This window comes from Metopolophium dirhodum, chromosome 3, assembly GCF_019925205.1.
Source record: "Metopolophium dirhodum isolate CAU chromosome 3, ASM1992520v1, whole genome shotgun sequence".
NCBI classification, from domain to species: Eukaryota; Metazoa; Arthropoda; class Insecta; order Hemiptera; family Aphididae; genus Metopolophium; species Metopolophium dirhodum.
In genome coordinates, this window is record NC_083562.1 from 21,007,727 (window position 1) to 21,023,214 (window position 15,488).

General features: G+C 29.8%; 1 protein-coding gene across 7 annotated transcripts in view; it reads right to left on the reverse strand.

Moving 5' to 3' along the window:
- The window catches only part of LOC132940168 (RIMS-binding protein 2), a 42,356-nt gene extending 27,273 nt beyond the window's left edge, over positions 1 to 15,083 (reverse strand). For 3 of the 7 annotated variants that reach the window (XM_061007617.1, XM_061007615.1, XM_061007614.1), the window contains exons 1-2: positions 14,233 to 15,082; positions 204 to 302 (exon numbers count right to left, since the gene is read on the reverse strand). In XM_061007617.1, the coding sequence (XP_060863600.1) occupies positions 204 to 302; positions 14,233 to 14,967 (834 nt within the window). In that variant the 5' untranslated portion in view covers positions 14,968 to 15,082. Of the gene's footprint in view, positions 1 to 203; positions 303 to 6,018; positions 6,357 to 14,232 lie in introns of those variants that run through there. The other 4 variants (XM_061007618.1, XM_061007616.1, XM_061007619.1 and 1 more) reach the window with 3 other exon arrangements.
- Positions 15,084 to 15,488: the final 405 nt, after the last annotated feature.

Consider the following 15,488-nt stretch of genomic DNA (forward strand, 5'->3'; position numbering starts at 1 on the left):
TCACTATAATAACTAAAGGTCACGTAGGTATATGAAAGTAATCTAATTGAGCTATCGTAAAATACCCGACATTTTCAAAGTGTTATCACTTATCAGTCTAATATTGGTATGAAAGCCAAACGGTGACAAAAATATTGTGCCTCTAACATATTTCAGCAAATATCAGCAATTAGGTATAGGTACCTAATATTAATAAAACTTACCAGTGCGAATGCCGTTGAGCCGTCGTTGTCAGATAAGTCACTGTTTAAACGGGAAGTACTATGTTCACAACTTTGTACGCACTGATAATAATCGGCATCCTAAAAAAAAATAAAATAACAATACGCTTAAGCTTAATCGTTATTAATTGGTCACTAGTGCACTGAGTAGTGTTTAACATTTTTTACGGACACTATACAAAAAAGTACATTGTGGCGGAGTTAAGAAAAACTGAGCAAAAAATATCTATTGTGTATGTAGGTCAAACTGAAAAATATTCTTTTTAAGCACCCTGGCACAAAGCGCATTCAGAAATATTATTTCGTTGACCCTTTTTATTCAAATTAATAATCAAACAAAATAGTAGCTTATAGATAGTTTTCAATCGTAAAAGTCGGTTATATGGAAATTATGTAGTCAAGTACATCTAGAAAAAGGTAAAGTCCCAAACGATAACTGTATTTTCAAGATAATATATTATTGATTTGCAGGCTGCAAGATGTACATTATATTCGTTGCACACGCATACAATAGAATGTCCACATTTAATCCGTATGTCGTCCGACCCATTTATATTTTTGGGAGTGCACACTGCGTTTTGTTGTCTGTCAGATGATGAAAAACAAAAAATGAATGAAGTCCTATAGTTAAAATGTAAAAAAAATTTATACATTTCACTTTTATTAAACTGCTAGGTATTGAGTACGGGCAAAATGAAAAAGCTGATGATAACTTAAGAATGTAACAATGATATTTTAGTATTTTAGACAAACATATATTTTAATACAACGAAAGTAGTTTGGATAAGTAGAAATGGAATTCAGTTTTTGTAAATAAGTAATTTTTGAATAAATGATTCATAGAAAAAAGAGGGGTAAATGTTAGATGTAATGGTTTGGTTAAGTAATTTTGGTTCATCATTGAAGTACCTAGGTAGGTAATTTCTCTACATTACAGTATATGTCGTGTGACTTCGTCGTTAAGTAAGTCACTGTAAATTGTAATGTATATTTATATGTTAAATTTTAATTCAATGATAACTAATTGCATACGTAAAAGAATTCTGTGGAAAGACTGTCTGTCAGCCTATATTAGATAGGTATACTAAATATATTTTATTATATATTTATATTCGTATTAGTTATTAGTAATACTGTAGGTGTTATATGGTATACCTACCGTATAAATAAATATTAAACTAAACTAAATATTTTGAAAATGTCATTGCGTATAGGTAGTAAAATATAACAATATACGTAAAAGTTTTAAGTCCATGCAAATAACATTTTTGATTAGGTACATCAAAATATTAAATAACTAAAGACGTTATTCTTGGTTTAAATATCTAATTTCTTCCGAATTTAAACTTCAAACGTCTATAAAAAAAAATTGTGTTTATATATTTTTAGATTTTTTGGTTACAGAATGAATTATTTGTGGGAATCCTAAATTTTCAAATCTTAGGTAGATAAGAATATTAAAAATGTTATAAATAATTCTCAGATTTTCGAGATGTTAACAAATATCTAACTTTAAATACTTATAAAAAAAATATTATGACTAGGTACCTATGTATTTTTGATATTCTTTTATTAGTGTAATAAAAACGTACGAGGAAGCTTATATTAAATTTTCTGAGCAGGCGAAAAAAGTTTTATAAGTATTTAGAGAAAATACCATTTATAACTATAAAATAAAAATGGCTCACAAATAAAGTCAAAATATTTTGAAAATTATACCATGTATAGAAAATGTAAATATTCGGAGAAAATTTTACCAAGTATAAATATGTTGGGGAAATTTTGAAGTTACTACAATTATTTATTTTTTAATTAGGTTCAGCAAAATAAGAAAATTGATTTTGTTGATAACTAGTTCGGTATAGGTAAAAACGTCTGTTTTTCAAATTTAGATTCTGATCGAAGCGATGAAATATGACGTATTAATTTTACAAAGATCTGTATTTTTTTTTATATTTTTGCGTTTTTTACTATTGGACCTTAAATCATTGGAACTCTTAAATTATTAACTGTAAAGACTTGAAAATGTCACCGTTTATTAATACTTATTAGAGTTTACTGAACACGAAAAATTCTTCAAAATATATTGTATGTTTTGTGGTATTTTTAGGTATTTTAAATTTAATTTTTTATTGTTTACACAATATATGTTTTTGGGTAAAAAGTTTGAAAATTGAATCAAAAGTTTATCGTACGTTTTTATTACAGCTACATCAAAATATCTATCCAAAATATATACACAAACTTTGTTTTACAGACATTTTAATTTTAAATGTTGACAAATTTTAACATTTAAACGAAAGACAAAGATTTTAGTTTTTTTTGTTGTAATTATCGCAGTGACTTGAAACTTTTTGGCATCATGTATAATATCATTATTTTATAAGTACACAGAAAATTGTTTAAAATATTATGACTAATATTAAGCTACTTAGGTAGGTATACTAAGAACTTATTTTTATCATTCTTAGATCTTTTGATAGTATTTTTTTTTACCCTTGGGAACATAGGTCATTGAGTGTGTGTGTAAGTGTGAGTGTGGCCTTTGTACAGTTGGAACGCGTGTTTTTATGTGGGGCAAGGATTTGTTGCCAAGAACACGAGTGGTCACCCATCCGGGATCCAGCGACGCCGGATGATGATACGTACACATTAAAGTGATTGCGGCCAACCACCGCATAGCACTAGGCCCCATTTATACAGTATTATGCATTCTATAATTATTGATATTTAATATTAAAAATACATTGAATAGATAGGTCATATGTATCTACTATAAAAATATATTCAAATTTATTGACGCTCCAGTTTGCCAAAACGACGTTACTCACAATACTAGAATTGTCAGGGAAAACTGTGAAATAATACGTTCAGTATATAAGTACAGTGGATTCATCTCGTTTTGTCCGTGCATTTCTAAAGTTTAACCGATTTTGATTTTTGCCTTCAACTCGTAAGTCATAACTCATAACTGCGATCTTGCCGTATGTGCTCTACCGCAGATTGCGATCTCTTGGCTGTTACGGTTACATGTAGAATACTAGAATGTGCTCTACCACGGCGATGCGGTTGACAAATATTTATAATCTCAGATAATATTAGCAATAATTCTGTCTATATATGCTGTACTTTATCTATCATAATTCATAATCTGTATATAAAATATTGAATTCGTATTATTTCTATTGTGAATTTGGGATCTTATTTAAACGTAGTAAGTGTAGAGACTTAATAAAAAACATTAACACATCCAATGTCTTTTTATAGAACATAATGTAAGTTTTTTTAAAACCAAAAATATATTTACTGATGATTTCTCTTTGTAAAAATTTGAATTCACTGACAAAATATTTATTTTTTATTTATAACAATATTATATATCTATTGGTACTATGTAGTATGTATACACTGTACAACTATTGTTAATACTTAATATTAATGTTTTTATTGTTGATGTGATGTATGCCTCGGTGAATCGTGTTGAATACAGTGGCATACCCAGATATTTTCAATGAGAGGGGTTAATATATAAAAAAAATATATGCACAATATGTATGTACATCAAAACATTTTTTTTATTTTATTAATTTGTATAATCTAGTAAAAAAACACCAAGGGGTTGGAGGGGTTGAACACTCAGGATCACTTTACTTAACTTTTTCCACGGTGTGCTCTATACATTTACAAAAAACCGCATTACGATTGGATAACTGTTTCTAATTTCCAGAGCCAAACCGAGACGGTATTTAAAATACCCATTTAAACATGAGAATAATAAGCAAATATAAGGATATTTTCAAAGGGGTCTTTATTTCCAATCATAATCAAATTAATTAATACCTAATAAGTAATAAGTACTTAGTACATATCTGTTTTTCATCAGTTTCACCAATGGCAACCAGATATATGTATATAAAAAAAACTAAATTTTTGTATTTGTAAAATATACGTTTGACCACCCTGAAGGTTTGAGTTCAAAAATAAAAAAGTCTTAGATGACTAAGACACATCCTGACTCCTTGAGTCTCAACGAATATATTAATATAACTTTAAAAGAAATCCGTCCATTAGTTTCGAAGATTAGTTGTTGCTAACAGAAAAAATCGATTTCACAATTATATTGTATTAGGTACATTTTTTATATTATAAAACATGCATGGTCGTATGGATATTCATTTTTTATAATAAATGTTGTTTTCGTAGGTATAATTTTAAATTATATTTGAAACTTAATATGTTGGAGAAAATACAAAGATCTCAGATATTTTAAGGTTCCGACATTTTAGATTAATTTTTAGATTGTTATCGGAGCAACGAATGTGTTGGTTTTACAATGTGTGTTTTTATTTGTGCGTGTGAAAACACTTTATATATCAGAAAAATGCTTCAATCTTCAATATTGATGGTATTTTATGGTAGAAAACTGGATCAAGTTTGAACTTTGGGTGGTCAAAAGTAAACATTTCACAACTTTTAGAAATAAATATAAAAAAAATTTTAAGGTCAAATTTTGACGAAATTGAATATTTAAACGAAAAATAACCAACTTTCCTCTAATGATTTGAGTTACCTTTTTTGTTAAAATTCTAAAAAATAAACCTTTTCTACTTAATTACATGAGTAATCTTTTACATGATGATTGAAACATATACTAATTAGTAATAACTCAAAATAAAATATATCAAATATATCAAATTAAATAAATATTCAATAGGTAAGTAATTATAAAATATATTCTCATACAATTGTTATAAATTATAAAATAAGTACCTAATATATAGGGCATAGAGGTACTCATTGAACTATCTACTTTCCACGAAGTCGTTATATATTTGGCTAAACATTTTAAAATCAAAGTTTACTATGATTATTGATTAGTTATAAATAAAGCTATTTATTTATTTATAAAAACTATACCTCGTTAACATTTTAGGCCTGCAGGTAAGTCAATGTGGATTGTGTGTTTAAGGCGTAATACCTCTATATATATAACAAGTGAAGACATTTTTATTTCAAACTATTCGTATACTCTGTTCAATAGCTCAAAACATAAAAAAAATAATAGTAGAATCGTAACGACAACGGACGAAGTAAAAATATAATAAAACCAATGACACTTGTATTTTTACTAAATCACAGTTAGAAAACAAGTAATAATAAACATATATAGGTACCTACATTACAAAATACATCCAAAATTACATAAACTAAAATGTTAACCACTCATATTTTTCACACAAGAGTACAATACTTTAGTAAAACTATACAAATTTATTTTCATAAACTCCAGCTGATCTCATTGCACATGAATCATGAATCTGATCTCACAAAATAAAGGTGATAGGTACAACGTGTGTGTATCATTGGAATAGAAAGTAGGGGGGAGACACAATTATAAAAAGAAATTGTGGGGGGGGATAAACCACCACGTTTTACCATGTAATAAACGCTACAGTTATATAGGCTTATAAGTTATAGCTATTGCACACATACACACACACACACACACACACACATACATAACGTTGTCTACCAGGCGGCATAGTGTTATGGTGTAGTAATGGGGAGCTAGTGGCAGCAATCAATAGTGTGCCATGGCACACTATCGCGCCGTACACGCGGACCTACACGAGTATTTGCTTTTACTGTATACGCGGTGGCCTACAATGAAACCACATGAAAAACAATACGTATATTAATCTACGCTTATTGTTGCATAGGATTGAAATTACAGAGTAAAGTAAAATAGTAGTAGGGAAATAAATAAAAATTATTATTATTATTATTAATAACATACTGATTATTTAAGGCAACGATTATTGTCAGCGTACAATGACGACAGGGCAGTGCTATCACCCAGTAACAGGGTGGCGGCGACGGCGGCGACGGCAGTAGTTTGTTGAACAATATTGCACTGCACGTTTAATGGAAAAACTTTGATTTTAATTATGAAAAAAAATGTAAATTAGGAAACTGGCTTTAAAAATATAATACACTAGTAGTAAAAATAAATTTAAAAAATAGTAATTACAACTACAGAACTGGGCTTGTTGCTACTCGGTGAGCTTTATGACACTGGGCACGGAGAGACTTTTCGGGGAAACACCCCGCTGTCATTGGTCCGTATAGTTCGGTTGCGCGCGGTAAGGCCGCATATACGTATGATAATGTGGTGGCGCGCGCTGTGAAAACCGTGTAGATGGTTTTTCGCAGCGCGCGCTATTCCTGTGCATGGGCGGGGGCGAAATCGATTTTCCAGCTATGTTCCACCACCGCCACCGTTCCCGCTACCGTCATCACTGGCGTCGCCACTATTATACTGAATCGTCAAAAGCGATACGCACAGATAGCGCTGTCACCGACAGATGGACTGACCATTGAAAGGGAGATTATAAGTAGGTACCGAATATAAAGTTAAGTGCCCTGCACGTTCTCAAATTATGAAAGCTTGGTTAAAAAATATAATAAAACAAAACAAAATGTGATCAACTTTTAAGTAAAGTCTTATTGTACCAGTGGCGGCGCCAAGGGGGGCCTGGGTGGGCCACAGCCCCCTAAATTTGTCTTAGCCACCCCTTGGCCACCCCTTTACAAAAGAAACCATAAATACATTTTCTTTAAAAGAACAGATTATAAAATTGAAATTCTATAATTCTATATGACCTATATTATGTCAAAAACAATTTTTTTTTTGGCCGAATAAAATATGAATTGTTGAAATGATATAATATAAAGTTTATGTGTGTAAATAATATACCTATATATGATATTTATTATTAATTAAAATGAAACCAATTATTATGTGGAAACTTAATATATGCAACCCAATCTTTATAATAGGTAGTGTGTCACCCCTATGAGTGGGAAAAAGACCACGGTTTGAACTTTGCCTTGGCCCTACCAAATTTTCAAAGTCCCCCAATGCCCTCCCCCCCCAAGATAAAGTTCGGCACCGCTACTGTATTGTACTACATTCTAAAGCTTTTTTTTACCAAAAAACGACAATTTTATAAGTAATGATTTATGAAATTATTCATTATGTAATTTTTTTTTAAATTTAAATATTTCAAAATTAAGTAAATTAAAAAGAGCCAAAATATATATCTTGAAATATAATACGTATGTTTTCTTTAGTTACCTATTTCAGAGATTTAAATTTTCTAATAAGAAGTTTTCGAAATAAAAAAAAACAATATATTTCTTGTGCACTTACTATTAGCTATAGTTTTTACTTTCTAACAATTAAGACGTAAGCATATTGATTAAAAAGAAATATTTTATAAATTATATTCAAAGCAATCAATGTTCCCAAAATTGATTGAAATCACTGTCACGTTATGCTATATTAGGTAAGTAGGTAAATAAGGAAATAATGAAAATTAGCCGGAAAATTGGACGTCGAGACTATCAGTAATAGTTGTACCTGGAAATATATATTAGGTGACTTAGTTTATTAGAATAAAAATACGAAGTTCTTATAATCTTGTTTCTATATATTGAACTATCATATTCGGTACATTCTTAGAATATATTGCGTTCTAATTCATAGGCGCAATTTTGGGGTACTTATAATATTACAATTAGCCCCTCCAAAAATTTGTATTTAAATTGATGTATATTAAATCCTTCATTGATGTGATTATCTAATCTATATATCTAATACAGTAAACGTTGTTTGAAGAAATTTTTTTCTAAAATATAAACATGGATACGAGCCTGTGCACCAACATGATGTTAGATTATATAACATATAAATAACTAAATAATGTTATTTGTTTTAGTACAAATATTTTTAGTTTTATTAATAGATTTATTATAATATATTAAATGTAGGAAAGTGGGTGAGAAAAATATGATTGTGGTATTTGAATAGGGGTTGTGGGGAGGGGGGGGGGGGTTGAAACCAACTGCTGTACACATCTATATGCTTACTTATTTAAATAAACGATGCTGCATGGGGGCCAAGGAATGAGAAAGCGTACGGCTCCCATGTAGTGATGAATCCAAAAATAAAGGGGGGTGTGGGGTGAAGCCCGGGGGGAGGGTCTGTTTCATTTAAATATGTTAAGCCCCTCCAAGTTAAAAACTGAAATTGCGCCTATGTTCTAATTTAAGTTGAATCTAAATGTTTAAAATGACTTTATTCGTTATATTAGGTATTTATACAATTATACGTTCACTGTTGAATGAATAATTATATTTAATTAATGACTTAATACTAAATTATAATAAAAAAAAATAAAGTAAAAATAATTTAAAAATCTCGCAAGACAACAACAAATATTTAGATAAAATTGTACAGGTCATTGTTAAATACTTTTAACGTATGTACCTATATGTACCATGGGATACTAAATATGTCGGTAGAGCAGATAAAATTAAAATTAGTTTCGATATAATAATTCAATTAACAAACACTAAAAATTAATGGTCGAGTGTTTTTTTCGTACAAGTACACAAATACACAACATTCATACAATAACGTATTAGTTATTTTTACGTATTTATCAATCCAAATCTATCAAAAGTTGTCTTTTAAAACTGAATTATATTCCCTTCAATATATTAATATAATTTGATAAGAGAGGATAAAATAGTTTATTTTAGTGTAGGTACAATGTTTTGATGTATTCAATATTGTACAATGTATTACCAATGATTTAACAATTTCGAGAACATAATAAATTATTTAAATAATATAGTATAGTATATTATAATTATGTTATTAAAAAAAAATTCCCACACAATTTAAAATTATTAATATTATATTGAAAACCAATTAAATCACTCTGCTGTTTGTGTAATAATATATAATATGTATCAACTTTTCGAGTGTAGCTTTCAGTTGTCCCTGAGTCATTTAAAAGAAGCTAGCTGTGTAATTCGAATTCAATGATAAATCATTGGAGATTGATGTCAGAACATTGAGATTGTGTTTAAAATCTATAATTCTAAAGATATTTTTTTAATTTTCTTATAAAGGGACGCCACACCCATATGTGTTATCACCGTCTTAGTGTGTCACAAACGTATAACATGGCAAACATTACATTCACAATAATTCATTTTATTCTGTTATTTTTAAAATTAGAGTGAGTTGATGTTGATCGATATTATAAAATTTGAAAGTAAAATTATTATCTACCCAGGGGATTTCGGGAGATTTTATCGATAGGTTGACAAAGAAATGTATGAGTACCTCCTACACCTAGCTAAAATATGGCCTTTTTTTCTATTAGCATTACGGTAGATTGAACGTATTTTGATCAAAAACATCGCATATAATATTATCATGTTGTTAATTATTATTTTATTATAGTATTCTTCTTCTTCTCCTAGTGCCCGGATTATTATAATATAATATTATTATCGTTATAACATTATCAACATAGAATTCAATACCGACGTAGGTAGGTACTGTATACAACAAATAACAATGTAAATATAGGATCGTAATATTAAATATACACTGTTTTTATAATTCCAGTAAAAAAGTAACTACCAGGAGTATTTTATTAAATTTTCAATCCTTTTAAAAATAGGTAACAATGTTATTGATTTGTAAAGTTTTAACAACAAAATTATTAGAAAATAGTCGACACGACTGTTTTTGACGAATTTGACAAAATGTAAACTTCAAATGTGTATAAAATCAGTTATGACTATGTATTTTCAATATTTATTTTAATCTCTGTGACAATTTATAAGAAACCTAGTACCAACTATATTTTAAAGATTTTTACTCATAAACAAAACTGTACTATAATATCAACCATAAACCTAAAAAATCTAAAAAAAATGCAAGTGTCTTTAAATGACAGCTCAAAAAGATCCAAAATATTTGTTAAAAATATTAAGCTTCCACGTTTGAATAGGTAACAAAAAAAAAAATATAAAAATATAAAAATATAAAAATTTTATTAATTTTATTAATTTATTAATATAAAAAAGGTTATCAACACTGAATACATGTTGTAACTTGTAATAACTTTTGAATAGATGATTTTATATTTACTTAATAAACTCAACAAACATAGGCGGAAATACATTAGCATTTGAGGGGGGGCTAACATTATTAACATAAATGTGAGCAAGGGCGCTTCGATCCTAGAAAACTAAAAAAGGAGGGGGCTTGATGTACTTGGGGGGGGGGCTAGATACAAAGATCAAGACCCCCCCACCGAATTCCGCCAAAGCTCAACCACACTATTGTTTTACATCGAAACAGCAATATTACTGCAATGTTACTTTTAACGTTAGAAGAAATTAAAGGATTTTAAGGAATACAGTCATTAAAAAAAGAGTAATGATAACAATAAAAATAGAGAAAAATACATTTTTTTATAAAAATGTTGTTTTTTAACGATGTAAATCGAGGTTGGCATTCGGCAATGTTCGAAAATGTAATAAAATATTCCACAAAGTTACAGTAGGTAATTTAAAAATATAAAAGTACTATGGCACAATTTTTACATAAGTAATATCTGTAAATGAGCAAGGCAGAGAAACAACAGGTAATTTAGAATAAATGGATTTATAATCATAGATATACACTATACAGTAATTATACAATAACTTTGAAGAGCTTGGTTTCACAATTGTTGTCATAAAAATTGCATAGTAAGAAATATGGATCTAAAATGTCAGGAATAAAATTCTTTTCCAGCGCCATCAACGTCTTAACTTTGTTCGCTGTTGAGTTGTCGACATGGTCACGATCTCTATCGTAGTCCCATCACCCAACACCACGATTTAAAATGTATAGGTATTTAAGATATCTTAAATCGTGGTCAAAACTTTAATTAATATAACAAAAAAGGAAACATTTAAAACCACACTATTTCAGCGGTGTCTATAGAGTCTGCAGTTGGTCTCGACGCGTCATTCTGAGACAACGCAAGCGCCCCGCACAACAATTCTACTGCGGAAAGAGTGGGCATCCATGCGGGTCGATAATATTCCGCCCGTGGCAATTGCACGCACACTACAACAATGATCACCCGCAATACACTATAGTCAATTCACGTTCTATAACAATTATTATTTTAAATGCTCATACGCAAACACGCAATACTATTTTCCGAAGCATTTTAATTATTATTATTTCATACTGCTGTCCAAAAATATATTTAGGGTACACCTACTTAGGTCTGTAGTATAGGAATAATACTCGCACAAATTTACTGCAGTTTCTATTTAAATTATAACAATCTAATATATTAATATAAATTATGATACGTATTATGTCACAATATTTTTTAGTCGGATAGATTTTCATAACTTAGGTATTGTTCTCAGTAATGAAGAGATATAATTGTACTGTACTACTGTAAACTATATAAGTAGTTTAGTTTTAAATATAATAATAATAATTAATAGGTATCCCAAACATATCAGACAATTACAGATATTAATAAAAATCATTTTCCACACCATGGTTGAAAGATTTTTTTTTTAAATTTATGTCTAATTTGTATCATTCAAATATATTAAGAAGATTTAATGCAGATCGTTTTAAAAGAGTTCAATATAGGATTTTTTACTTTATGCATGCGTGCGTAGTAATAAGTGTTCATTATAGTGTGCGTGACTGTAGTGTAAAGAAATAACGGGGTACTCCCGCACGTGCACACATATTATGTCAACAACGTGTCGTCAAGCGCTAACGAATAATATTTCTCTTTTTTTTTGTCTAAAAGTATACATTTTTTGCCAACTGTATTGACTACCTCAAATATTCGATAAAATTACTGAAACCGAATTTTGTCATAAAGTTATTACTTGATAACCAGTTTCTAACAATTTTAAATGGTTTGACCCAGTTTTTGACCAAATTGTATTTGTTTTTATTTTTTATTGTACCTAATTCATACATTAATAATTTCCAGAAAATATTAATATTATTGTACATTATTTAACTTTCATATAATATCCTGGCCCTTTTTGGGCTGTTCAACTTTTTTTAGATTTTATTCAAGTTATGTATAACAATGGCGGATCCAGGGGGCAAAACGGGCATTTGCCCCCTCCCCGCCTCAATTGCCATAGTTTCCCTTTGTTTTACACTGTGTTTCGCCAATTTTTGTACTTTTTGTAGCACCCCCCCTAGACCCTCCCAAAATTAGGCCCTGGATCCGCCACTGATATATAATGACATGTTTGTTTGTAAATAAAATACTTGAAATTTTAATATAATGTCAATTATAAGTTGTTTTTACAGCAACTAAAAAATATTAAAAATACATGGTCAAAATTTGTTTTATAAGTAAATAGTTGAAATTTTAACAAAATTTGTCAAAATATCGAAATGTTGTAAATCAGTTTAAAAAAAAGTAGTAAAATTTGATATATTTGAGTACTTATCAAATTTTTTGGGGGTGACAAAGTAGGAAAATTTCAGGGTAGTACTTTTTTTAATAATTGGGAACAATTAACAAAACACGGAAATATTTATAGAACACTTGATGATTTTGACAGCAAAATATATCTTGGTATATTCGCTGTAATTAATAATGTAATACCTCACAGGCGACATTTTCATTTAACAATTATATTAGTATAAAAAAGTAGAAGAAACCTATGAATACAATTTAATAAAATATAAAATACATAGAGGCTGACACGCAATCTCCGCTCAAAATCGTTTGTCTGTACCTATTAATGATTTATTATTATTAATATGATATTAATCAATTCAAATTAAACACATCCATTACAGTGACCCAGACCCATTAAATTACTAGATAAGTACAACTAAAGTCTACGATAAAGTAGAGCGAGTTCCCTAGTTATTATTATAAGTATTTAACTAGCATTATTCTGCAGCATTTTCGGACCTTTCAAAATGTAATGCTTGGCAATAAAATTAATTTTATTCTTGTATTATATAATTAAATGTGAAAAATGAATTCAACATTTCAACAAAGAAAAATCTATACACATTGTATTATCAATGAACTATGGACATATAGTCACTATGATCATTGATCACTATAATCAATGAACTATGGACATAGTCACTATGATCATTGATCACTATATTCACAAGGTACCGCACTTTTCAGTTTTCAATCTATTTTTACATAGTTAATGCACAACGAAATTAATAAAAAAAGAAGTCGGTAACCGCTATAATATTATACAGTTGGAGTCAAGCATAGACCTATATAATGGACAGCGCATTTCACTCCGCCCTGCCATCTACGCTAGGCGGTCATATTATAACCATATAACCGAGAGAAAAAACATTAAGTAGTGAAGGAGCCAGCATAAGGCCCGCATGAGGAACTGTATACATTTTACTACTTTGTTTCTTTTCTCGCTCACTCTATTATATCGCAGGGGCGTCCTTTGGGGGGGGGGGGCGACCACCCCCTCCATAAGTCGTAAGATGTTCTGTTTTTGCTAATAGATAAATACATTTTCTAAATGTTGTTCTGTATGTACACTGATTATACAGACCGTCGATACAAACATCAAACATAAGGATTATATAAGCATATTATTTAGCAATATATTCACCCCCTCCCCCCATGGAATTGACCTGAAGACGCCCCTGCTATATCGTACCCCTGACTTCTCTCTCTAAGCGCTGTCCATTAGTTTATAGGTCTATGGAATCAAGTGCATCTCGTTACTGAGTAAATCACTATAATGGATGATTCAATTTGAATTCAATTTTCAATGATAAACCATTACAATATTATTACCTTTATGAAAAACGATTCTGAACGAATTACTTAGACGTATATAACGAGCTTATATTACTAAATTTATTTTATTATATAATATATTTATTATTTACTATTATAGTAATTTATTTTACTAAAACTGAATAGACATTAGCTTAAAATTAATCTAAATATTTTGAAAATATCAAACATTTGGTGACAGGCACGAGACACAACCTACCACCCTTGCTGCCTATTATTGAAATTATTAAATTAATAATTTATTCTATTACAATATTTTTTTTTAATTTCCATTATTTATATTTATCATAAAAATTTACCTCTTCGTCGACAAATAGGCTTTCCTCTTCAGAATATCCATCCGTCTGCTTAACGGAACTATCGATCCATAAATTCACTTTATCAGCTACATCTTTTGGACATTTGGACTCAGAAAAAGCCTCTTCATTTAAGTCGTTAACGACTGCTTCCTTTTGCGCAATTGCTATATCTTTGCCAGCTATATAATTTCCATCATTATCGTTTTCATCTTCTACATAATTATCCTCCTCTTCCTCCTCCTCCTCCTCTTCCTCCTCAGCATAGTCCTCTTCAATGATATTTTCTTCAGTGTTAATAGCTGTACTAGCAGTTTCGTTAGCTTTTTTTTGATTGTCCATCAACATGGAATTAGCAACAAGTGTGAATCGCAATCCTGAACTGACATTGAACAGACGTGGTTTTTTTTTCTTTACCTTACATTTTTCAAACACGTTCCGAAATCCTTGGAACTTTTTTTCAATATCCTCAACAGTGTCTTCTTCCAGTACACGGCCATCGCCTATTTTGGCACCGACTTCGTCTGCATGCATAGAAGGAACGTACGATTCTTGTATATTAGCTCTCTGACGTTGTTTTCGACGTCGGTCATTTGAGCGGTAGAAAACGCGGAACAACGATTTTTGCTCACGATTACGGACATTGCCTGAACGTATATCGTACACACAGTTCGGTTTCGGAGGACTTATACCAAGTAACTTTGTCACATAATACTTACAAGTGGCCGCCGTATCCATTGCAAGTATGCACTATTATACAAACACATTGTCGATTACTAAATTTCTTATATCATGAACACAATTAATAGTATATAAAATTACTCCTATTGTCGTTAACACGAAAGCATAGTTCACACGCAAACACACACATACTAAATTTAAATGTGTGGTATGTGCGGTGGATAAGGCATCGTGCGAACATTTGTGCAAACAAATGCACGATGAGGGGACATAAATAATCGCATAATTACACCAATTTTTAATGTATACACTTCGAAGGTTAAAAAGATATTTCAGAGGCCCTGCTTATCGCTTTCAGCCCAATATAATCGAAATATATTTGATATAATATGATATTATAGCTTTTTCAGAAGTAAGTACTAATTAGGTTAAATACCTACAACAATTAGAATAAAATAAAACATTTAATTGAAATGGCTTATTATTTTTTTTTTAATTAAAAATTAGTACATTATACTTAGAGATGGGAATTTTACCGTAAATTTATGTAAATGTACGTACATTTTTTAATGCTGTAT